Genomic DNA, 26,930 nt, shown 5'->3' with positions numbered 1-26,930 from the left:
GAAACAGGCCCTTCGGCCCAACTTGCCCAGACCAGCCAACATGTCCCAGCTACACGAGTATCACCTACGTTTGGTCCATATCTCTCCAAATCTGTCCTAGCCATGTACCTGTCTAACTGTTTCTTAAATGTTGCGATAGTCCCTGTCTCGACTACCTCCTCTGGCAGCTTGTTCCATACACCCACCATCCTTTGTGTGAAATATGTGCACTCAAATATCACTGCCAATGCCCAATCTGCCAAAGACTCCTTTGGTCACCTAGTCATGACTGGCTCAGACCTTCACGGCTTTCATTCCACTTACATCCGTTTAACAGTAAATAAAGATGGCCGTAGCATGTTCAATAATGGTAATAAATAAAAAAGGGTTCACAAATTATCCATACTTTATTGTTATAAAGTTTTTCTCCTATTGTACAGTAATATTCTGCATGTTCTTGTGACTGAAAGTTAAATAAAATATGCAATAAGCTAGTTACATTTCTTTCTAGTTTTGTTATATAACAGATTTTGAAACAGATGGATGCTTGGCTGCTTTGCAAGGTGTGGATGTTTAGGATACCAAATGGAATCAAGAAGCTCAAGATCAAACAGAACTGACAATACAGGAAAACGTGTCATCAAAAGAAATGCAGTCCTTATTAAACGCATGTATATACCATGATTAATAGTCAGCTCAAAGACTGAAATAGTAATTGTAAAATTAGAACTCAGCCTTATGATCTTCAGAGAAAAACTGGGTTGATCCCTACAATAAACAAATGATAAATCCAAATAACCTATTTTATAAAACTGATGATTGGAAGCTCATTTTACAAAAGGAAAATGGCAAATAAAGTAGATCTGTGTCTCTTTTTCAATGACACAAATATTTGTTTTTACAGATAATGGCTTGCAAGCTCCATAATGCTCTGACTGGTAACTATGCCAAGCAAATCTATACAAGACATTGCTATGCAAATTTCCTAGTACTCTCATACATACCAGGGCCTTTAATACTGCATTTTTATTACTACATTTAGTACAATTATTTAGTCTTTTTTTAAATAATCTGCTTTGAAAATTGTCTTTACTGGTTGAGAATTTAAACGCTGAATTTATCCCATACCTCCAATCTCATCCAAATGCAATTAATTCGTCATCCTTAGATTGATAAATTAGAATTTCCAAATTTGAAGTTAGCATCAATTCAATTTATTTTTCTCAGCATTTTGAAAGAAAGGCAGCATATGAAGTTTATATTGTGTCAACCACAAATATAACAATCTGAAATTCAAACTAAATTAATCCACCAGATACTTACCCGGAAAATGGTAAGTAAATTTAAATGGATCATATTGTAAAAAAACAGGTTTGATTTCTTTGTGTAAACAGAGTTTCTATACACAGTTATCAGTATGACAGACTCTCAAGAAATGAATTATTTTCAGGCATCTAAACACTCATCACATTATTTTATGCCTAAATTGTAGGAAAAGCATCCCTGGCAGAAGAAAAGCTTCTTGGTGAATCACTAAGTGAGACCTGGCTACTAAAGACTGTCCAGTTAGTAAAGTTTATTCAACCTTTAAAGAATAAGTAAGGATGATAATCATATAACTATCTGGGAACAGAATTTTCAATTAAATGGTTAAACTATCAATGCTTTTCACGGCATAACTTATTTGAAGTGAATTTTGTTGGGATGAACATGGTGGTGCTCTGATTAACCTGGTCGATTTTAATTTACATAGCTGTCAGTTCTGTGTGTCTAGATGCATCAGCTTGACGATTCATCAGGCTCTCCCAAGCACCATTTTGTTTTGCAGAGTTGCTTTGACATTGAATACTTTGTGTATGCAAAAACAAAATAAAACAAACTTCAAGAAATTTTACATTTACAATACATAAAAAATTCAAAAAATACATGGGTTTTGGTAAAATATACATGCTTAAGTTCTGCCAGAACCAAAGATTTATGATGCCTACCTATACAAGGGATTGCTTAACCTACAAACATATTTACACAAAGCACTATGTTAGAACAGTACCACAAAACCAAATGAATTCATCCTTTAAAAATATTATTGCAGCACTCTGCATGTATATCATTGTTTTGGATGGACCTACAAAAGCAGCATCACCTGTACAGAGTTCAGTGCAATTCTTTCCACAAGTCTTTTTTTAAATTATAACCTATAACTTATACAAAGATTGTTGTACTTTACAACAGCAGTGGGAATAAACATTTTAATCGCAAAGATTAGACATTTTATCGCAAACATTTTAGACACCTCCCAAAAATTCCATTGCTACACCAAAGCTAGTTTAACTAAAAATGTGTTTGAGCTTTGAGAAGTTACAATAAGGCTTCTCCGCAGTCTTGTTTCAATACATGAGGGCCCCAAAGTCTGCTTCCTCTCGTTCACAATTCAAACTTTGTGCTGCATTTTCCACATCTTGACTCTCCAGCTTTGCATGCCCAAATTTCTTTGGCATGCCACTCGAGGTAGGACCTCCAGGGGTACCATTTACTTTACGATCATCAGTATACAGACCATGTAGAGCCTTCATCGTTATACTTCACAGCCACTGATCAGAAGTTATGGGATCCTCAGTCTCAACATCCTTTACAAGGACCCTTGCATCACACAAGTTTCTTCCATCATCATATCAGTATGCACATCACAAGGATTCTACAGAATTAGACAGATTGACAAATATAGGCATTTCTCTCTGTGTTATGGTGGGAGCGAGCAATGGGATAAGGAGGCTAAATCACTGAATATAATATTGGTGCACTTTGTCATTAATAATTAAGTTATTCAACCTTGCTTTTTTTTTTGAGTAATGCACTGATGAGTTTTGGGACATCCACATATTTCATTTGAATACTTGCTTCTATAAAGAAAATGGAAATCCCTGATATTACAAGCACAGAAAATGCAATATATTCTCGGGCCTGAGCCTGAACTCTTTGGCTGTTGGAAAAAAAAAATCAGTCTGAAATGCACCAATGTAGTATCTTCGCACCAGACTAACTGTTAATCGACTTAGTGAAATGAAGACAGATGTCATTATTTTCATTCCCTGCAGCTTGCTTCAAGTGCCATGACTGGGAGGATGCTGGAGTTCCTGACTTGAAAAGATAGGGTGGAGGAAAGGATGGAGATGAAGAGCTGAAGCACCCGCTCCTGCAGGTCGGGGGGCAAACAAGGCTGGGTAGAGTGCGTGTGGGACTGGGTGAAGGGCCAGGGGACCGCCGTGGAGGGCCGATGCAGGTATTATGTGTATTGGGTGGCTCGTTAGAAACGTGGCAGGGTGGCCAGGGTAAATGGATGGCGTTAACTGGGACAGAGAGATTGGGGTTAGGTGAGGCTGGGGTATGTGGTGGATCTGAGCAAGGGTCTGGGGGTGTGCGTGTGCGTGCATGCCCATGGCCGCGGCGGCAGCGGCTTGATGCTGCAATATAGCGTGGTGGACAGTGGTGATTGAGGTCGCTGTCGCCGCTGCTGAAGGCTGCTGGATGTGGAACTGCTGGAGAGTTGGGGCAGGAACAATGGCAGTCGAGGTAGGGAAAGACTTCACTTGTTTTGCTAGAAGCTGCTGTTGGATGTGCTGTTGAGCTGCCTGCTGCAATTTGCTGTATTTCTCCATTTCTTCAGGAGTGAATGTTATGGGCTGTCTGTCAAATGGAGCCACTGTTGAATCTACATCTTCTTGGGAATCCTCTTCAATCTCTGTGACTTCAGCTTCTGGAATATAATTGGAGAACGGTTCTGGATCTGGTGCAAAATGCATCATAACCGCTTCATCCGCGTCGGGTGGTCCCACTTCCGCAGGTGTCGTGATCACTTCGGTTGGTGTGCTCACATCAGCAATATAAGATTCTGAGATGACCTGATCAAACTGAGTTTCACCAGAAATGGTTTGGATTTGTTCAGTTACACCCAACGTTTCTTCACTGTCAGACTTGTCTTCTCTACTTGGATTCTCTTCCTGCATTATCCACACCTGACTGACTTCCTCCTTTGCCACTTCTTTAGGCTCTGCTAAGTACAGCTCCTCTTCTTTGCCCCCCTTCTCTGTGCAAAGATCTTCCAACTTCTTCATTGCGGGCTTTTTGACTGTAGGGAGTTTTCCTATCAAAGGAAGCATTGCCTTATTGCCCAGAGCTGGGGGAAGTTTAGGCCCAAAATAACCCTGTGGGGGATCTTTCAATTTAATTCCTACTTTATTATATGTCGATGCAGTCTCATTACTTGATTCGGTTTTCTTTTCAAACCTTCTAGACTGGATTTTTTCCAACAGTTGCTTAGCTGTTAACGAGTTCCTTTCTTCTGGCGTGCGTTCGCTCTCTGAGTGCACCTTTCCCGTACTGCTTGAAGTGCCACCGAGACTTTTGTGGAACAAACTACCTGATTTTGTCCCATCTCCTATGTTTTCCTCTTTTTTCGAATAGTCATCTTTTTTGCCCTGCATTCTGCCCCTGCTGTAACAGGGAGATTTTGATCGATATACCCGATCCCTCGAGAAAGACCTGCTGGAGGTTCGCCGACTGGACCGACGATCGCCAGAGCTGTCGTGGCTGTGCGATCCTTTATCCCTGGACACGGACCTCCGGGAGGTGCGGTGCCGCCCGCTGTCCCGGCGCGTGTGGCTGTAGCTCCGGCTCCTCTTCCAGACCCGCTGCGTGGTGCTATGACTGCGCCGCTTGCTCCGGCTCCTGCTGTGACTGCTGCTCCGAGTTCGGCTCCGGCTGCGGGTCCGAGCACTTTCTCTGCTGCTACTCCGGGATCTGCTCCTGTTCCGCCGATAGTCATCATCCGAAGAGGAATATTTATGCTTTTTCTCACGGTGCCTTGACCTTCTGTAGTCATAATCTGAACCATGTGATCGTTTAGAGTGATTTGATCTACCACTGTAGTCACTGTAACTGTCAGAATAGCTTCTTCTCCGACTGTATCTACTGCAGTCCGAGGATACATCAGATCCAGAAGAATATGACCTATGAGATGACCGCTGGGATGATGAGCGATGCCTTCTTGATCTTCTGGGGTAGCTTCTCTCACTTCTTGAATCATATTCATCACTGTAGTGAGAGGATGACTTTTGCCTGGATCGTTTTGCATGAGATTCATCGTAGCTGTCAGACTCTTCATCTCGACTGCTCTCCCGGCTTCTGTGCCTGCTTCGGCTATCTTTCCGACCAGACGTCCGTTTCTTTAGCTCGCTACCAGATCCAGTCTTCTGTTTTTTACTCACAGGTTCCTCAGAGACATCTGCCTTTTTACTCGCGTCTTCGACAGCGGCAGCTGAATGCTGACAATCTTGTGACCTGCGCCTTTTCTTCTGCGTGCTGCTGCTCTCCTCTGTAGACTTAGTTGCGGCCATCGCAACAGAGAGTTCTAAACCAGTCTCTTTGCTTTTCTCATCTAGGTTTTTGCTTTTGTGTTTACGCTTTTTTCTTTTTTTTTTTTTGATGTCTCTGCGTGCGTTTCACCATCCTTTGGCTTTTCCTTTTCCTCACCGGCTTTTTCCTTCAAATGTTTTCCTGATTTCTTGTGCTTCTTTTTCTTTTTATGCTTATGCGACTTCGCACCCTTGTCTTTCTTATTGGTACTTTTGTCATTTTCTCCAATTTGGGCTTCACCTTTGCTTACAGTCAGGGGAGGCTGGTCTAGAGGCTTGACGTCACTCTCAGCTCCTACCGTCTTTGATGGAGCTTTACTGGTGTTTATGTTCATTATCTCCTGCGACTCCTGACCAGTACTTTGTGCATTACGTTCATGCACATTCTCCTGGCATCTCTCTTTGTTTTTACCTTTGGTATCCCTATTCCTGGTCAGTTTAAATTCAAAGTAGAGTGGATTGCAACTATAAGAGATGCATGGCTCACTCTTTGTAACCATCAACAACTCTGAGGGCCACTGAAGAGTAGTACTGTCATCTTTACCCAAGACGGGGAAAAATGGCCCCGTTAGCTGTTTGGGTCCGGTGAGGATTTCTTTGTTTACTAAATGTTTACTTGATTTTCCTTCCTCACAAGCACTAGGTTTTGATGGCGTGTTGCTGCAGTTCTGTTTGCTTACAGCTTCAGGAGACTTGTCTTCTTTGGGGTCGGGCTCTAGGTCGGGACCACCATCCACAGTGTCACTGCTCTGTTGTAAAGCAGGAGTCTCATTTTTCTCTAGCTCCTCACTGCTTTCCTGAAACCTCAAAGTAGTTTGTAAATCAGGGTCATTTTTTGTGGTTTCTAAGGTTTTCTTACTATCACATCTGTGCAACTCTTCTGTTGCTTTCATAAACAACAGAAATGGAAAGTTGGGCTTCACTTTACAATGTGCCGGAGGAATGTAGTGATAATACTCTGGTTCTGACTGACAGGCATCATCCTCTTTCCCCATCATCTTTTTCAATTTTGATAGTGTATTATTTATGGAGTCATTTTCGCTTTCGGATGGACTAGCTGCTTCAACCTTATCAGGGACTACTGGAGTTTCGACCTCCATTGCCTTGGGTAGCACTTGACCAGAGGACACATTCTCTTCAGGGCTTGCTGCTTCAGATTCACTGGGCTCTTCTGCAACATCACTGAATACTGACGCTGAAACGTCAAGCTTGACGGCTGCCTTTTTCGCAAAAGAAAATGACACTCCCAGCTTCTGTAAGGGAGTGCCAGAATTGTTCTTAAGCTGAGCGATGTTAAAGGGTTGGACTGGTTGGTTGTTTTGATCCAACCCTGCTGAGTTTCCAGTAATACAATGGCTTATGTTCTCATCCTCTTCTCTGTAATCTTCCACTGTGTTGTCAGGCACAGTCCTGTTAACAGATGGTGATGTGGGACCGCTCGTCTTTCCTCCAGTACTTTCATCTGTGTCGACAACATTTCTGTCATCATCGTCTTCATCAATGGCCACTGTGGTAGTTTTAAACATTGGACCACTTCCTGGGGCACTGTACCAATAACACAAATCACAGGTAAACTCATTCACAAGGATGTAGTATCAACAAAGAACAAACCAGACAATTTATTTTTGACAGTTAAAAGAAAGTCAAGTGCCAAAGTTAAAAATGCCAATTAGCTAGAGGCAAAAAGGAAAAATTGCAAAAGTGAAGCACATGTTAAAACGACAGAAGAGCTCCATCAGCATGGGGAACAGGGGACAATGGTTCAGGTGTGGCCCCACCATTTGGACAGTTCTGACAAAGCAGCGCACCTGAAACACCTTGCCAGTTATTAATGGACCTGTTCTGCACGTCATAAAACATATTTTTGCATGACAGGACCCCACTGAAATGTAAATATGCAATAAAAAAGTTATTATTATTTTTTAATCGCGAGACAATTTAATAATTATATTAAAGTAAAAAGCGACTTCTAACGCCCTCAACGCCTACAATGTGAAGGATCGCAAGAACGGGACAAAACAAAGGGTAAGTCGTATATTTTACATATAATCTTGTTTCTTGGGATGGCTTTAATCTAATTTTACATTGCGAAAATGTGATTTGGGCCCCATACAAACCGGCAGTGTTTTTCCTGCCGATATGGGCTTCAAATTCACTGCAAATGCAAAGTTCCAATCAATCGCATTCCAGAAAAACCCACTCGCAAGATGATTTAAATGCTCTTTTTTTTGGACAATCATGTCATAAGAGCATCTACATCGTCTATATTTTGTGTTATTGTCTATCCATGGTCAATATTTTTATACTAAATATCAGTTTTAGCCCCATGTATTGTGCAAAAAAAAAAAAATTTTAATTATATTGAGTGGATGTTTCTAGATTAATTTATGGGAATTAATCATTAAATTCCTTCCATCTTGCATATAAATTCATGACAGTGATATTTAAAAATCATGTTATATTGTGAATTCTTGTGTGAATGGGATTAGTTTGTTATTTGGATACTTAGGCTATTTAAAAAATATTTCCTTTTCTTAAGAAATGGAACTACAGGACACAGGACATTCTTAGTAGTGGGCATGTCATGCGTGCTTTGAAGAGCAAAAACTTGTAGTTTACAATGCCAAAATTGAAAAGTTGAGAAAAAACAAGGTGTACAGAGTTGCTTATTGGTTACAATCTGAGGAGTATGATGATGCTACTGATTATGATATGCCAATGTACCATCTAGCAACTGATCTTTTCCATGAAGACTTGGTCTATTGCTAGAAATTGTAATTTATTTACCTATCTGTTATGGACTTACAACATATAATACAATAATATTAAAGTTCTGATCTTGGGAATATCACATTTTTGAATTTTCAAGGCAGTCTGGGTGTTTATTACTATTTCCGTCACAACAGTCAATTTTGTAATTAACTACAATTAGGTAATTAACAAATTATATGCTTTAATTTCAGTTCATCCAAGTAAGATGTTTTATATTTGTTTCAGAATGCTTCAATCTATAAGAACTGAACATTTCATTCAGTTCTCTTGATTTTTAAGAAAGTTATGGGCTTTTGACTGTCCTCCATCACAGCTTTTGTGTAAAGTTAATGGAAAAGCAATTTCCAAGTATGAAAATGGCCAAAACATTTTTAATACTTAAGGTATGAAAGTGAATTAGGTGTCAAATTAAACTTCTTTTTATGCTATCTGATGGGATAAACTGCAGACTTGATTTTTTAAATCTCAAAATTTTGTAACATTGCTACATACTTCACCAGACTAGGATGTCACCATTTATTATAACTTGTAAAAATGATGAGAAGGCAGCTCTGGACAATATAATACTCACCATTCCTGCTGTTTACGCAGTTCTGCAAGCTCATGGAGGCGCCGAAGTGCCCGCTCCTGCTTTTTCTCGTCTTTCCGTGATCTTGAGGCAACATTTCGAGCAAATTCTCTCTGTTTTAAGTCTTTTAATCTCTGTAATAGTGCAAGAGTGAAAAAAGCGCATCTCAATTAAGTTTCCTAAAACAGTGCTGTTGAAAACATCCCAGTGAAGTGCACCCTTCTTTAAAAAGCTATAGGTCCATCATCGATTTGTGGTCCAGCCCCGATCGGCTGATTGTATTTAGTGCCAGTGAATTGGAGATAGAGGCAGGGTTGGGATTCATCTTATGCTGAGAAGCAGTGGCCCTACAGATTCATTTCCAGAACAATTTCATCGAAATTATGAATTGTAGTGAAGAACCACATGGTGGAGTAATCAAATAGTATGTTGGCTTTCATTACAAGAGGTTCTGAGTCCTGGAGCAAGGATATCTTTATACAATTTTACAGGGCCTTTATGAGACCACAGCTGGAATGTCATGCAGTATTATAAAGAATAGCAGAACAGGTCAAAGGGCCAACTGACCTTCTCCTACCACCATCTATGCCTCAATACAGCTCATCAGAAAAAAAGCAGAAATTGTGTCTTAAAAGAAGCTGCCTTTTTCATTAAGCTCTTAAAACATTTACTTTTAATTTTATTTTTAAAAAGTAGTAAACTGCCACGTGGGCTTGATTATCTGAACAAGGAGGATGATATTTTAGGTCATATGAACAGAAGCTGCCCCTTTGGCCCATGCCTGTGTCGCCCATGATACCAAACATCTGCCCCCCTCCACCTCCACATCGTCTATATGTCTAGTCACTGTCTGTTCACGTGTCTGTCTAAATGACTGCTGAACACTGTTATCATATCTGTTTCCATCACCTCCCTAAGCAGCATGTTCCAGGGACCTGACACTGTATAAAAACATTTGCCTAATAATTCTCCTTTAAGCTTTTCCACTCTCACCTTAAAGCTGTGCTCTCTGGTATTTGACATTTGCACCTCGGGACAAAGATTACCTAGCCTATCTATGCCTCTCATAATTGTATACACTTTCATCAGGTTGCCCCTCAGCCTCTGAAGCTCCAGAGAAAATAATCTAAATTTGTCCAACCTCCTCATAGACAATATTTTCTAATCCAGCCAACATCCTACTAAATCTCGATGGATAGACAATTTTAGGAACCAAGCTCTCTTTTGAAAGTATGTTTTACCATACATTGGAAACTGAATAAAATCTCCACATTGTAAGATGTGTAAACTACATGGAGGTTGACTTAGAAAAAAATGTATGTTTCTTCAACAACTTCAATCATAACTGAAAAAAAACAAAGAGAAAGCAATGTCCTAGGTAAGAGGATTGTTGTTTGGGTTATTGTTAATATGCATCACCACACCAGTTTAAGGCAAGAGGGGCAAAATTTAATAGGAACTGGAAGGGCAATTTTTTCACTCAGAGGGTGGGGGTACAGTGGCTTGCAAAAGTTTTCATACCCCTTGAACCTTTCCACATTTTGTCACGTTACAACCACAAACGTAAATGTATTTTATTGGGATTTTATGTGATAGACCAACACAAAGTGGTGCATAATTGTGGAAGGAAAATGATACATGGTTTTCAAATTTTTTTACAAATAAAAAACTGAAGTGCTACGTGCAAAAGTATTCAGCCCCCCTGAGTCAATACTTTGTAGAACCACCTTTCGCTACAATTACAGCTGCAAGTCCTTTGGGGTATGTCTCTACCAGCTTTGCACATCTAAAGACTGACATTTTTGCCCATGTTTCTTTGCGAAATAGCTCAAGCTCAGTCAGATTGGATGGAGAGCGTCTGTGAACAGCAATTTTCAAGTCTTGCCAGAGATTCTCAATTGGATTTAGGTCTGGACTTTGACTGGGCCATTCTAACACATGAATATGCTTTGATCTAAACCATTCCATTATAGCTCTGGCTGTATGTTTAGGGTCGTTGTCCTGCTGGAAGATGAACCTCCGCCCCAGTCTCAAGTCTTTTGCAGACTCTAACAGGTTTTCTTCCAAGATTGCCCTGTATTTGGCTCCATCCATCTTCCCATCAACTCTGACCAGCTTCCCTGTCCCTGCTGAAGAAAGGCATCCCCACTGCATGATGCTGCCACCACCATGTTTCACAGTGGGGATGGTGTGTTCAGGGTGATGTGCAGTGTTAGTTTTCCGCCACACATAGCGTTTTGCATTTAGGCCAAAAACTTCAATTTTGGTCTCTTCTGACCAGAGCACCTTCCTCCACATGTTTGCTGTGTCCCCCACATGGCTTGTGGCAAACTGCAAACGGGACTTCTTATGGCTTTTTTTCAACAATGGCTTTCTTCTTGCCACTCTTCCATAAAGGCCCAATTTGTGGAGTGCACGACTAATAGTTGTCCTGTGGACAGATTCTCCCACCTGAGCTGTAGATCTCTGCAGCTCCTCCAGAGTTACCATGGGCCTCTTGGCTGATTCTCTGATCAATGCTCTCCTTGCCCGGCCTGTCAGTTTAGGTGGACGGCCATGTCTTGGTAGGTTTGCAGTTGTGCCATACTCCTTCCATTTTCGGATGATGGATTGAACAGTGCTCCGTGAGCTGTTCAAAGCTTGGGATATTTTTTTTATAACCTAACCCTGCTTTAAACTTCTCCACAACTTTATCCCTGACCTGTCTGATGTGTTCCTTGGGCTTCATGATGCTGTTTGTTCACTAATGTTCTCTAACAAACCTCTGAGGCCTTCACAGAACAGCTGTATACTGAGATAAGATTACACACAAGTGGACTCTATTTACTAATTAGGTGACTTCTGAAGGCAATTGGTTGCACTGGATTTTATTTAGGGGTATCAGAGTAAAGGGGGCTGAATACTTTTGCACGTCACACTTTTCAGTTTTTTATTTGTAAAAAAATTTGAAAACCATGTATCATTTTCCTTCCACTTCACAATTATGCGCCACTTTGTGTTGGTCTATCACATAAAATCCCAATAAAATACATTTACGTTTGTGGTTGTAACGTGACAAAATGTAGAAAAGTTAAAGGGGTATGAATACTTTTGCAAGCCACTGTATATAGAATGAACTTCCGGAGGAGGTAGATGAGGCAGATATTATAACAACATCTAAAAAGACACCTGGACAGGTACATAGCTTAGGTGGGGCATCTTGGTCAGCATGGACAAGTGGGCCAAAGAGCCTGTATCCTCCCTATATAATTCTATGATATTCTAAGACTTACAGATATAATAGTTTAACACGTGTAATAGTTTAATAAACAAGTTAGCCATGAAACTTGGATTTTAAGGGTTTTCTATATACAGTGGCCTCCATAATGTTTGGGACAAAAACCCATCATTTATTTATTTGCCTCTGTACTCCACAATTTGAGATTTGTAATAGAAAAAAAACATGTGGTTAAAATGCACATTGTCAGATTTTAATAAAGGCCATTTTTATATATTTTGGTTTCACCATGTAGAAATTACAGCTGTGTTTATACATAGTCTCCCCGTTTCAGGGCACCATAATGTTTGGGGCACAGCAATGTCATGAAAATGAAAGTAGCCATGTTTAGTATTTTGTTGCATATCCTTGATGAATGACTGCTTAAAGTCTGCGATTCATGGACATCACTAGTTGCTGGGTGTCTTCTCTGGTGATGCTCTGCCAGGCATGTATTGCAGCCATCTTTAACTTATGCTTGTTTTGGGGGCTAGACCCCTTCAGTTTTCTCTTCAGCATAGAAAAGACATGCTCAATTTGGATCAGATCGGGTGATTGATTTGGCCACTCAAGAAATGACTATTTTTTTAGCTTTGAAAAACTGCTTTGTTGCTTTAGCAGTATGTTTGGGATCATTATCTTGCTGTAGAATGAACCGCCGGCCATTGAGGCATTTGTTTAAACTTGAGCAGATACGATGTATCTATACATTTCAGAATTCATTTTAACTGCAGATGCAGGTTTATACCAGAGATAGACACAAAGAGGTGCCACGGGCTGTACTGTGGTGCAGCAGTAGTTACTGCCTTACAGCGCCAGAGACCTGGGTTCGATCCTGACGACGGATGCTATCTTTACTCAATTTGTACGTTCTCCCTGGATGCTCTCTGCTTTCCTCCCACTTTCGAAAGACGTACAGGTTTGTAGGTTAATTTGGCTTTGGTAAAAAAAATTGTAAATTGATCCTAGTGTGCGTAGGATAGTGCTAGTGTATGTGGATCGCTGTGCTAGTGTATGTGGATCGCTGGTCCGCGTGGATCCCGTGCGCCGAAGTTTGCTGGTACAGTCATTTTTAACACTCTTTTAAAGGACGTTTTAAAGCCATTTACTAGTGCCAAGTGTTGGTTAGTTATGAAATATTATATTATTTATGTTTCGGTCATGCAATTTATCATGCTGCTTGATTGTTTTTCTTTGAAGGAGAAGAATCACAAAGAATTTGGAATTGTGGATGGAAAGGCGAGTACCTACTTCACTTTGGTTGGGGGTCATTTTAAGCTCAAGACACTCATTTTAAGCTCAAGAGTCTGAAGATAAATGTGACGAATGTGCTTAGGGCAATTTCTTCTGAGTTGTTTTTTTAAATATTAATGGCATATATTAAGTATACAGGTAATTGTACCAAGGTACCATTAGTAGTGGAATGACTGATTTAGCACTGCCCGTAATTAATTTGTGCTCTAATTGATGTTGCTTCAGTCTTGCTTCTTCCTGACATTTAACTGCACCAGCTTCCAGCCATTAGCCTTAGCTACCCAGACCTCCCTATCTCCCAGGAGGAGAGCTTAAAATAGAACATAACCTACATTAAAGGCGACATCACCGGCAAGTCATGTAAAATAAACCCTCAAAAACCAGATTGCTTGTTGGAATAGATTAGCAGATGTGGAGAAATGAAACGATGGGAGAACATCACCAAGAAATGCTGACAGGAGCTCATCATACAAAGAATCCACAGGGAGTTTTGTCTTTTTTTATTTGTACATTTTTTATGAAGTATTAGGACAACTGTTCGCAATGGTGGCTTATGTTTGCTCTTTATCTGAAGGCAAAACAAATTAAACACACAAACTATTCACAATTAAATAAAAAGGTCAACAGTCAAAGTGCAACTTAGCTCACAGTAAGAGGTAAGGGGAAGGGGTAGGACAAGAGGCATGGGATAAGAACTAGCAAGTGACTGGTGGATCCAAGTGAGGAAGTGAATCACTTCTTTAGGGGGTAGAGACGAGAGGAGATGGTAACCAACGCTGGAGTTGGAGAAGACAAAAGGATGCAAGTGATGGAAACTGGCAAGGAAGTAAAAGGGGAGCGTGAAATGTAGAACCAGAGGGAGGGATTCTAGGTACAAGAGAATGGGGTGGTGGGCGAAGGAGAAAGAAAAATGGGGGATATGGAGTATGGAGGAGTGGGAGATGAGTCGATGCAGATGGGAGGAGTGGGAGATGACTGGATGCAGATGGAAGGAGGGAAAACAACTGGGTGACAGGAGTGAGGGAAGTGGAAATAAGACGTGTGCAATTGATGTTTAAGAAAGTCCTGCAGATGCTGGAAAAATCTAAGGTAGACATAAAATGCTGGAGAAACTCAGCGGGTGAGGCACCATCTATGGAGAGAAGGAATAGGCGACGTTTCGGGTCGAGACCCTTCGTCAGATGTCGGGGGGGGGGGGGGGGGGGGGGGGGGGGGGGGGACAAAGAAAGGGAAGTGGAGGCAGTAGGACTAGTGGGAGAACTGGGAAGGGGAGGGGAAGGAGCGAAAAAGCAAGGGCTATCTAAAATTAGAGAAGTAAATGTTGGTACCACTGGGGTGTAAACTACCCAAGCACAATATGAGGTGCTGTTCCTCAAGTGCGCAAGTGATGCTAGGTAGAGAAGGGGGAGGGGATATTCAAAATTCATTTTTATGCCAGTGGCTTAAAGGCTTCCTGGGCGGAATAGGAGCAGCTGTTCTTCCAGTCTGCGTGGCCTCACTAGAGCTGCAAAACGGGAGAGACAGGGTGATGGGATGTCCCAGAGTGGCCTCACCTGTCCTTCATTTTGACAGCAGATCCAGCAGAGATGGAGAAATTCTGCAGTTGTACAGGGCCCTAGTGAGACCACTCCAGGTATTGTGTGCAGTTTTGGTCCCCTAATTTGAGGAAAGACATTCTTGCTATTGAGGGATTGTAGTGTAGGTTTACAAGATTAATTCCCGGGATGGCGGGACTGTCATATGCTGAGAGAATGGGGTCGCTGGGCTTGTGCACTCTGGAGTTTAGAAGGATGAGAGGTGATCTTATTGAAACATATAAGATTGTTAAGGGTTTGGACACGCTAGAGGCAGGAAACATGTTCCCAATGTTGGGGGAGTCCAGAACCAGGGGCCACAGTTTAAGAATAAGGGGCAAGCCATTTACAACGGAGACGAGGAAATACTTTTTCTCACAGAGAGTTGTGAGCCTGTGGAATTCTCTGCCTCAGAGGGCAGTGGAGGCCGGTTCTCTGGATACTTTCAAAAGAGAGCTAGATAGGGCTCTTAAAGATAGCAGAGTCAGGGGATATGGAGAGAAGGCAAGAACAGGGTACTGGTTGGGGATGATCAGCCATGATCACATTGAATGGCGGTGCTGGCTCGAAGGGCTGAATGGCCTACTCCTGCACCTATTGTCTATTGTCTTCCTTTCTTCCCCCCCTCCCCCCCCCCCGACATCAGTCTGAAGAAGGGTCTCGACCCAAAACGTCGCGTATTCCTTCTCTCCATAGATGCTGCCTCACCCGTTAAGTTTCTCCAGCATTTTTGTCTACCTTTAATTCTCTAGTGATAGTTTGCACATTCTTCACCCTTTAGTATCTACTATATTTTTGGCATGCTTTTCATGTCTTTGCTGACATCTGCTGCCTTTTCATGTCATAAGAAATGACTGAAGGCTGTGTCACATTGATAGCCACCATGCCTAAAAGCAAATTAACTATGAGAAAACAATGCGTCAGTTATAACTCAGGCAGAGACTTGTTTACTCTCACACTAAGCTTTCTAGGGTTGGTTAATTAATTTCATAATCAAATCATTTTCAGGATCACAGCTGAAGAATGAAAGTTTAATTATTAGGACAGCTGAGAAAGAATAATTTCATTTCAACAATATTTTCCAGAACAATTAAACCATACAAAGAGTCAGAATGTATTATGAAAACAATCTAAAATCCCAAGTACCAATGTTCAAAGGCAATTATCACAGTATGAACAGTTCAGATAGAATACAAGGCCAATAAGAACACCAGCTACTTTCATTTTTAAAGAAAGGCTAAGGGAGCTTCCAAATCCAATGTTATCAAACTACTTATGTAGGTGAAAGAAAAAAGGTGTGTGTGTGTGTGTGTGTGTGTGTGTTTTGTTATATTCCGGACGGCAGAATGAAGAACTAAACTTACAGATTAATTGCCTCATTGTCACGTGATAATTCATGGCGTTGATTATGGAATGGCTTCAGCTCTGAGTTCAGAACTGAGTTTAATCCACTATCGATTTCAGTCCAACCGTTCAATGTCTTTTCATAGACACTCTTCAGCACAGTGTCTTTCTCCGTTTCTGCTGCAATTTCTGCTGCAGTCACTGGAAAGTCTTCATCTACAACTTGCAGTGTGTAGATTGAGTTCTCACTTCCCACAACAGAGTTCTCATGGGGCAACCGGGACAACGCATCTGCAACTGCGTGGCACTTGATATATATGATGGCTTGTGACCAATTTCCATTCAAGTTATTAAAAATTATCATTAAGCCAGACTGGGAAGCAAAATGACAGTAATGAAGGAGTTGGCAAAGTGGGTTCGTAAGGATTATTGCAAGAGGAGAGAATTAGAAGGGTTTAGAATCATAGAGTGATACAGTGCGGAAACAGGCCCTTCGGCCCAACTCGCCCAACAATGTCCCACTTTCCTGCACTTGGTCCATATCCCTCCAAACCTGTCCTATCCATGTACCTGTCCAAATGTTTCTTAAACAATGGGATAGTCCCCGCCTCAACTACCTCCTCTGGTTGAGGGCTTGAGTTAGAGTTGATGTCCTCAGCAGTTGAATACATTGGTTGAGGTGAAGGAAATCAATTACTTTAGTTTAGAGATACAAGTTGCTAATGTTTTGAAGATTGAAGTGTTAAAGGTGGTTCGAAAGATGCAAGGATTTGAACACAAGTTTGAGAACTTTATAGGCAAGGCACTTTTTAATAGATGCAGATAGGAGAGCATTGCGGTAATGGATGGATAGGATTTGGTGCAAGGGGCAAAAGAGCTTTAGATAAACTAAAGTGTACAGAGGATAAAATACAACATGGATTAGAATACAACTGAAATACTTGCACCTGCAGATAAAGCATTGATGAAAGTTTCAGCATGAGGTAGGCCGAGGCAGGGGTGCAGATAGGCAAATTGAGCTGGAAATTGTTGGCTTTGGTCAACAAAATCATTAAAAGAGCAATCTTATTGTTTGCCTTTGTACTGACCAACTGTAAATCTTTGCATTCTTATTTTTGACAAAATATTATGGATTGAAGTGGAAATGTCATGGAAGTTGGCTTTTCTGCCAGGTATGCAAAAAAGCATCTGAAAGAACAAAAACCGAAAGGAACCTCTTTCAAGTTGAGTAAAACTGATTCAGCTATCCCATGTCCCAAGTCAGAATCAGCAGAAATGGGCATTGCTGTGTCACAGATCTATTTTGAAGTGGGCTTGATCCTGCAGTCAACACTGCATCTATATGGAGAATGCATAGCAGGGAAATAAGAGAGAGGAGGAATGGGACGAATTGAACACATTTTGGGAACAGATATGGACCCCACAGCCCAATCAGCCTAAGCCAGTCAAGATGTCAGGATCAGTTAAAAAAAATCAAATCAAATATTACTTGTTAGTTCAAAGTGGTTTAGACCTTTCCCAACAAATTTTCCTTAGCTCAGATCGGAAACCTTCAGCAACTGACTGAACACAAACTTTTTCTATTAATCCCGAATGGTAAGTTTCAGAATATTGGTTCTGCGGATTGCATCAATTTACCTGCTTATGAGCATGGTCGTAGGAATTGATGTGGTTGTCAAACTCATGATGTTTTTGGTACTGCTTATCACACAATTCACAGTAAAAATTTGCTCTCAGGTCTTCTAAAGCTTTTGCAATTGCCTTTTCCTTTTCAGCATAGTCCTATGAATAAGAGAAAGATGGGAAAACATTAATATGTGAAACTGAGAAGAAAGTCATAAGTAACACAAATGAACTTTGCAAGTAAATACGCACTGGACCTTGGCAGTGTATCTAATGTCATTTAGTTCCTTACAGAGATGGTACTGGGTATATAAATTGATGATTCAGGACTTAATTTAGCAGCAATATGCCTATGTGGACTAGATGAAATGACGCTATTATGCAGGTTTTATGTCCCTGATTCACACTGGCTGTAATCTATTTTGAATAATGTGTATATTATAAAACAGCTCTGACAATAAGACAAATCTTTGGGGGAGCAAGCAGTGGGATACGAGTATTTCTATATATTCGATAACTTGGAGTCTGTATCAAGTTCCCTCAGGACAAATTTACCATCCCTGGAAGCAATGCAACTTTACTACCCCACCACAGAGGAGTAACATAATCTTCGTAAAAACAAGAATATTTGTTTTCCTGTTTCCAGCTTCAGCAATTCATAAAAATTGGCAATTCAATGTTATTTACCAAATGTGGCTTTGTATTAAGAGCCTCCAGCTACTAGAGAATAATTGAGAATGTTCAAATATCTAATGCAGAATCCTGATGGCCAGCACAGGGAAGTAGGTGAAACTCTCATACAAGTCACAAACTAATTTGACACAGATTCAGAGATAAAAAGATCAACTTAATATGTCACAATTCATGCAAGCGAAAGGAATCCTAGTTAGCAAAGAGTCCTAAATACAACATAATTTTCACCAACTCAGATGTAAAACTTCAGAAATAGTTTTATATATAGGTAGCATTTTAAACTGCTGCATGAAGAATACATGGAAATCATCGTACTTTCTTCAAAATATTACGTTATTTTTTAAATGGTTCTGGTAAATGCTGTCAGAAGTTGAAATCTGTCACTCAAATAATAGAAGTTGTCAGACTACTGACGTTGAGTAAGACCGCATATAGTTGTGCAAATTTCGAACGATCCAATGCTGTGATAAGTCTGTAGATAGACTTTAGCTCATTTACAACTCTAAAATTAATTTTACTGTAGGTTTGCTCAGGAAATCTTGAGCCTAACATCAATTATTTTTTACACTCATGCATGTTCTGTCTTTCTATAAAAGTAACAGACCTCTCCATATATTCAGAATGATGCTTAACCAGTGCTTCCACACCTCAACATTTTATTTTCCTGAAATAGAATTCCAAATTACCTGGAATTTGATGGTATTTCCCAGCCTGGTAAGCCTTCTCCAACTGCGCATGTGCGACTGCAACCCCAACTGTGCACGCGCGGATACCGGGCCCACTGCGCCTGCACGGGCAGACGGCGTCCCTACCACGTCACCGGCGCCATTTTCAATTGTGACGCTGCTGACGGGCCCCCCCCCCAACTGCGCTGGCGCGGATGGTTGCAAATATACGGGCACACACCTTATATCCGCAAATCATCCCGCGGGCCTGATTGGACCCCTTTACTTCTCCCCGCGCGTACACAGTGGGCCCGGTATCTGCTCGCGCAGTTGGGGCGGCAGTCAAACATGCGCAGTTGGGGAAGGCCGGAAAATTTTCAGAAATTATTATTTAATTTCCCTAAAATTACCTGAAAACAACCAGAATTTCCCGAATTTCGGGTAATTTCCTTCAAAGTGGTGAACAGAACTTGTGGATGAATGTAAAAAAGGAACTGCAGCATGGTTTACATAAAACGCAATAAAAGACAAAGTGCTGGACTAATTCGGCGGTTAGTCAGCATCTTTGGAGATCACAAACTTTCCATCAACTGCTTCTCGCAATAATTCTCCTTCCACCCTGTGATCTACACTCTGCCATGCGCTGGCCGGCACCAGCAGGCCCTCGCTCTGCCTCTCCCGCAGCTCCGGGCCTCACTCACCCAGACCAGCAATGGACCTCAACTTTAATTTATTCTCAGCTGGATCCACATTAGAGTCTGAAGAAGGGACCCGACCCGAAACGTCACCTGCCCATGTTCTCCAGAGATGCTGCCTGACCTGCTGCATTACTCCAGCATTTTGTGGTATTTTTATCACATAAATACATCTTTGGCAAGAACTATACGACTCTTGTCATAACACTGCAAGATCTTTGAAGTACAAACCTGAGAATATGATCTTCTCTTTACTTAAGAGGAATTTGCACAGCTTTCAGACACAACCCACAAATAATTTGAAAAGCAATCAAGCATATTAAAATAGGCACAACTTTTTATGTCAACAGCCCACACTGACAATTGTGCACACAAAATAATATGCTTGCTGAAACAAACAAGTCAAATAGAACAAAAATATTGATGGCAAAATATATAAAGTTGAAAAAAGTGTTATAGCTATCTGCTAAATTAATTCAAAAATCACTCATTTTTGATGTTCAGTATCTGCCATTTTTTATGGCCCAAATGTACACTTTTAATGCCTTTTAGTGCAAAAAGCTACATTATGCGCACCCAATAACACGAGGATCCAGGAATCTCTGTGTGGCATACGTAAAATGCACGTAGATAACTGATGTGTATGTTTAAGGAATACGTCAAACACATAATAACCAACTTCACACTTAGAACCAAGCACAGGGTGGTCATTTGGCAATGGTTGTGAACCACAATTTGTACCAGTGTGCAGACCACATTTGAAACTGGAACATGGGCAGCAAGGTGAAACTGCCTCGAATTATGCAGCATTTCATTTTTAAGAAAATCATTCTATAGTATATACTGCATTGGCTATACACATAATGATTACAACTGAAGCCTCCCATTGATTATTAATCATGCACGATTAAACTCAAATTAATACCAAACCTATAAGAGCATAAAATGTCATTGCTCAGCTCAAATATATGTGCAAGCTTTGCGAACATCAAGTGCATACTTTCACGTAGTGTCCCAGGTACTCTTCTACATGTACTCCTCGCCTGGCCAATGGGTCCTATAAATGTAAATTACATTGCAGTGTTCATCTTTGTGCAGCATGCCAGAGATCCATTCACTGAGTGCAGCTGAAACTGAAGGTTCTTAAATAAGTCAGGAGATTGATGCCTTAAGATCTAGAATTAACAGTCCGCTGTCTGTCACGCTATTTTCTTTCACAAACTAAGACAGTGCGACTTAAAACATTGGTTGCAGGTGATTGGAAATGCTTGAAAAGCAGCTTACAAAACTTTCAATCACAAACCTGAGCACTCTGTAAGGTTTGCTCATAGCAGCCCGAAAAATCTAAACAGAAATGCCACCATAAAAATACTTAAACACTATTTCTACCCCACTGTAGACAATGGATCTTGCCTACATTGCGGAACAATGCTTAGAATCATATTCTGCACGCTGTAGCTTTCCTATGTGCTCTATCTACTGTGCTCAAATTTGATGTGTTTATACTTATGTATAGTATTAACTAAACTGATTGGACAGTATGCAAAACAAAGCTTTTCACTTTACCTCGTGGAAATATTAAACCTAAATCTTCTTTCACTAGCCTAGTTAAATGTCAGTTTTCAGCAAATGGAAGTTTTTACCGCATTATCAGTTTCAGATCAAATGGATAAAACCTTGGGGACTCTGCTGACTATCTCCAACATTGGTCCATAAAAAAGTTATAAATTTTGATAAAATTCATAGGTAGATTTTTTCCACTTTATTTTGGATTATTAACTAACCCGTAAAACTAATGAAATGTCACCAATATTAAGCTTTAACTAAAAATTTGGCTTTGCAACAAAGATGCATTTTAATTTGCCAAAGAAATAATCACAATGATGCTCCAAAGAATGAGATAGCAATCACAAACTAAAATTTTCAGTGACTATCTCCTCTCTTTTATTGCTACATCTTACTAAATGTTTGGATGATCAGCCATGATCATATTGAATGGCGGTGCAGGCTCGAAGGGCCGAATGGCCTACTCGTGCACCTAATTTCTATGTTTCTATGTTTTACACAAACTTAGACAAGCACAAAGTGTCCAAGTAATTAGCAATTATCAAAACTCTACCTGGATTTCACCAGACCATTCAACTCAAGAATTAAGGGGCTGCCTTTTCTTATAATTTAAAGTGCTGGGTAGGCTGTTTCTTGTTCTAGGCCCACAAAATAGGCCATGCATCTTTAATTGTGCTCAATAGCAGATCCATTTACCAATTTATGTATCATCGTCCCAATGGGGAAATCTGTCCGATATAGTAGTTATTCGCATGGTTGACATATGATTCCAGAAATATTTAATCAACCTTTGCCAGACCAAGTAAAAGGAACACCTTCCAGTTTCTGGTACTATGAACAAAGTAAAACATCCTATGATGCTGCATAAAAGGTGCAAAAGTACAATATCAAAAGTACTTACCGAAAGATGTAAAGACGTAATTGTTCAGGAACTTTTTGTGAAAAGCACCAGGGAGAGATTTAGAAAGGGGAACCATGGCCAGCAGAGTTTTAAACAATGGTGACTTGGATGGTGGCAGAAAATACAAAAAAAATAAGAACAAGGATATAGAAAAGGAATCAAAATTACAATATTGGTGAGACAGAACTAGGGATGCTAGCAGATCTGACTGCTGTTACAAGGAAGTAGGAGGTCAATGATAGATTTAAATGAAAAGATGTTAAAATATAGGCTGAAAATCAATGAGAATGCAAATGATATACAAGAGTTTGGACAGAATAGATTTGGTGAGCTGGCATTTAGTGAATAATGGGAAGCTGGGCAGAAGTGGATTGGAACAGTTCAACGTGGAAATAGCAACGGCAGAGAATTATAGCTGATGAGCTGAGGTATTGGAGAAATTAAGTTATCTTTCATATGTACAGGTGCGCAACCTTTTATCCGGAGTTCCAGAAACCGAAAAGCTCCGAAAACCGGCCATTTTTTCCAGATGTCGTCTGCGCACCAAAGCTCGCGTTTGGCGCCAAACGTGACCCGAAACGACCCACGGTCAACCCAGGTCTGTACTACTGTAGCGGCTGCCTCCTCCCTGGAGACCGGGAGACGCTTAAACATCTGTAAATCATTGCTTAAATGTTAGTCAGTCAGTTTGGAGGGCTTTTATGTGAAGGGGTAAACTTTAATTCTTAGTCCCCTACCTGGTCGGAGAGGCGGGGAGCGGTCAATGCTTTACCGGGTCGCCGTGCAGTAAGCTCCGCAGCGCTGTGGCCGGTGGGGCTGCGGGCGGCGCCGGAGGCGCTCCAAATCCAGCGCGGCCCGCGGCCGGACGCCCCAGCTCCGCGAATGTCGGGAGTCGGCGGCGTCGCAGCGCTGGGATACCAGCGGGGTGCGGGCAATGCCTTACCGGGTCGCCGTGCGGCAAGCTCCGGAGCGCTGTGGCCACCGACACACAACATCGCGGAGCGTCGCTGGATTTGGAGCCGCGCAGCCAGGGGTAGAGTTGCCGGGGTCGGAGCTCCAACCGGCGCCGCCCGCGGCCGGGACGGAGCCCCCAGCTCCGCGGCTCCAAATCCAGCGACGCTCCGCGAATGTTGGAAGAAGGCGGCCACAGCGCTCTGGAGCTTGCCGCACGGCGACCCGGTAAGGCATTGCCCGCTCCCCGCTGGTATCCCAGCGCTGCGACGCCGCCGACTCCCGACATTCTCGGAGCTGGGACGTCCGGCCGCGGGCCGCGCTGGATTTGGAGCGCCTCGCAGCCAGGGGTAGAGTTGCCGGGGTCGGAGCTACAACCGGCGCCGCCCGCGGCCGGACGGAGCCCCCAGCTCCGCGAGGTTGGGAGTCGCCGACCAGGTAGGGGACTAAGAATTAAAGTTTCCCCCTTCACCCCTACACCACCACCACCACATAAAATCCCTCCAAACTAACTGACTAACATTTATGCAATGATTCTCCCGGTCTCCGGGGAGGAGGCAGCTGCTCCAGACTTTAAAAGCCGCCCGCGCTACCTACCTAATCTACGCTAAAAATCTTCCATTCTGAAATCCGAAAATGTCCGAAATCCGACAAGTGTCTGGTCCCAAGGCTTTCGGATAAAAGGTTGTGCACCTGTAGTGGTAGGTAAGAGCTACACTAGGTCAAGTTACAAGACATGGATTTCTGTCGCAATGACAATGCGTTGAACCTAACACAGAAAAATCCTTCACGTTAACTGCTATAGATTTGACAAATACCAAATTGTGTTGCGATTCCTTAGAAAATGAATTTAGCATGCTGAACAGAAGGCCAAAAAAAGGATTGAGTGACCACTTTCCCCCCCCAATTGATTATATTCTTATTTTCAGATGTTACTAAAAGATCAATTGCTATTACATTATTGAACCAAATGATAAATATTCTGTTATGAGATCTATTGATAAATGCAGACACACACAGCAATCATTGCAATACTTCAATCTGGGTTTTTGGACTTTAATTTCTTTATTGTGCGTTTTAAAGTTTAAATAGATTGTAAAACCAAGTTATAAATCAAAGGGCCACACAGCAAGTCGTGATTACACATAATTTTATGAAGATTGTGTGCACAAATGCCTTTGCTACAATGAACTCAGTGTAATGCAAGCTTGTTAAAACCATTTCTCATTTAACTAGACATCAAACACGATCTGATAGCTGCCATCTATTTCACATCAATGATCTTTTGCACAACAAAATATCAAGGTCAAAGAAACTTTGCTGGAAGATTGTAATTTTAGAAATAACAAGAATCAAAATAAAGGAAGCTGATTATCTTAAATTTGGATATTGTCTTTTAAATATGAAGTACATTATAGATGTCAATGTTTTGGCTTCGACCTATTCTTTCGGAAGACATGCCCATCCCAAACTCAAAAATGAATGTCTTGCTTAAAAGTTAATCTCCGAAAAAAAAAGTAACTTTTCAATCAATTTGGTACATCTAGTACATACTCTGCTATATTAAGCACAGCTGTAATATTAATGCTGACCCGAGTAACTCTTTCTTCAAGTGGGTGCATTTAAGAGATTATATGTGAAATTTAGTCCACTGTCCAACTGCTTTTCCAGCAAGGACACCATCGTGCTGGAAGTCAGTGTCTCAGCTCCTGATCCTAATCCCATTCACGAGCTGCTCAACCATCAATGATTCCCTGGGGAAATTCGCAACGTGCTAGCGCCAGTATTGGTGCTTCACATTTATCATAGGACTGAATATGTTCCAATCTTTCATAGGAAGATGGGTCATATGGGAGACATCGCAGCATCAGATATTCTACGACAGTGGACACAAAAAAAACGTATTTTCTTCCACAGGAGTAAATTATTAGCAACTGTAGTGCATAGACTTCAGAAAACAAATCCAAAATTCAAAAGGTTTCTTCAGCCGAAATGAATTATAAAAATATCAGCTTGGAACGGCAGACACAAAGAAACCATGTTTGATCAGACCAGTGTGAAATCTTTAAGGATGCTCTTTAGTGTGAGCGGACAAGGGAAAACACCAAATTGGCTCTGCATTTGGATTTCATGACCTGGTTATGCCAGGATTTCATCTGGAATCTAAACCAGGGCATGAAATTTGAATATTAAACCCATTGCAATCACAGAACTTACTATTTTAATTTATACCTGTTGGGTTGAACTTTGAATAACTTACAAAAATGCATTTGTGGCACTGTTCACACGGCAGTCCATACAAACTTATACTCAAGTTGAAGGAGATGCAGTGTAAATTAAAGGTGAGGGCGAGAAAACAAAATCAACCGGGGAGGGATAAAAAAGACAAACCAAAGGGGTTTGATTTCAATACTGAGGTAATAGGCTGGGTCCTAATGTAGAATGCACTGAGGACTTTGGTAACATCTTAATTTTCCATTTTTTAAACTGCCCACACACTGAATCACAAACTATGATGTGCTCCTAATTATGGAATGTCACAAACTCGAGTGGTAAGCAGAGACCATAGATACCCACAGATGGTGGATTAGTGGAACAGGTTACATTTTCACAGATACCTGCAAATACTCAAACAACTAGACCATGCAAGTCATGCTTATATTTAATACAAACTAGTTAGCAAATCTGAAGAAGGGTCTCGACCCGAAACGTCACCCATTCCTTCTCTCCAGAGATGCTGTCTGACCCGCTGAGTTACTCCAGCTTTTTGTGCCTATCTTCTCCCACAAGATAACTTTGTTTTATCACATCTGCTGATTTGGGGTAGCAAGCTTTGGTGTGAGAGTATTCAGCTGGTTCAGGAAGATATGGAGGCCCCCAAACTACTTTTACGATTTGAAGAAGGGTCTAGACCCGAAATTTCACCTATTCCTTTCCTCCAGAGATGCTGTCTGACCCACTGAGTTACTCCAGCTCTGTGTGCCTATTACAATTTTGTTTCTGCTTTGAACACTACACTTGAAATGTGAACCTGCATTTTTTGCTGGCTTACATTGTACTGTACTTGCCTGCTACAGAAGAGTATTGGATATACTGAATGAAATGGTGATGCTGAGTAAAGGTGTATGACTTTGAAAATAGAAATCAACAATAGGTTTTGGTCTATTATGGTCTAGTTACCTAGTACCTTTGATTATTAATTTATAGACTTCTTGACTGAATATTTATTTGCTGTGTTGTATTGATGGGCCTGTTTAGCTGCAGCAAGAGGCATTTCATTGTTGCAATCCTGGTACATATGGTAATTAAACTCACTTCTCTAGGTATGATAAAATGGGTTAGCATGATAAGAATGCTGGCAGTTAAATTAATTGGGGAAAAAAACGATCAAATGAGTTAAACACATCCAGAAATGACCAGACAAATTTCCAGAATGGCAAGATTCAAAATGCAAGCAAGACAGTGGTTACATTGCACGCTGAAACCTGGCTCTGATAACATTGTGAAAAATGGATAAACAATTGAACTGACGATCAAGTGCTTCTATTGAAATTGAACATTCGGAGTAGGAAGTTAGAATATTCAAGCAGCTAACTGGATAAAACAATTTGAGGCTTAAGTGGCAATGCTACCATCCACCCATGGGGTTAGTTTTGAATAAAACGCAGAACTATTGAA

The 26,930-nt window shown here is 41.1% G+C and overlaps 1 protein-coding gene across 1 annotated transcript in view; it reads right to left on the bottom strand.

The window, feature by feature from the left end:
* Window positions 1-367: 367 nt before the first annotated feature.
* Window positions 368-26,930, bottom strand: part of LOC129710387 (G patch domain-containing protein 8-like) — a 150,258-nt gene continuing 123,695 nt past the window's right edge. Inside the window, 4 exon segments of the mRNA XM_055657351.1 lie at window positions 368-5,456; window positions 5,459-6,935; window positions 8,734-8,864; window positions 17,797-17,940. Of these exon segments, the coding sequence (XP_055513326.1) occupies window positions 3,081-5,456; window positions 5,459-6,935; window positions 8,734-8,864; window positions 17,797-17,940 (4,128 nt within the window). The 3' untranslated portion in view covers window positions 368-3,080.

This window comes from Leucoraja erinacea, chromosome 27 (genome assembly GCF_028641065.1).
Source record: "Leucoraja erinacea ecotype New England chromosome 27, Leri_hhj_1, whole genome shotgun sequence".
Lineage (NCBI taxonomy): Eukaryota > Metazoa > Chordata > Chondrichthyes > Rajiformes > Rajidae > Leucoraja > Leucoraja erinaceus.
Note: the sequence above shows the minus strand (reverse complement) of the source record. Positions and strands in the feature narration are given on the sequence as shown.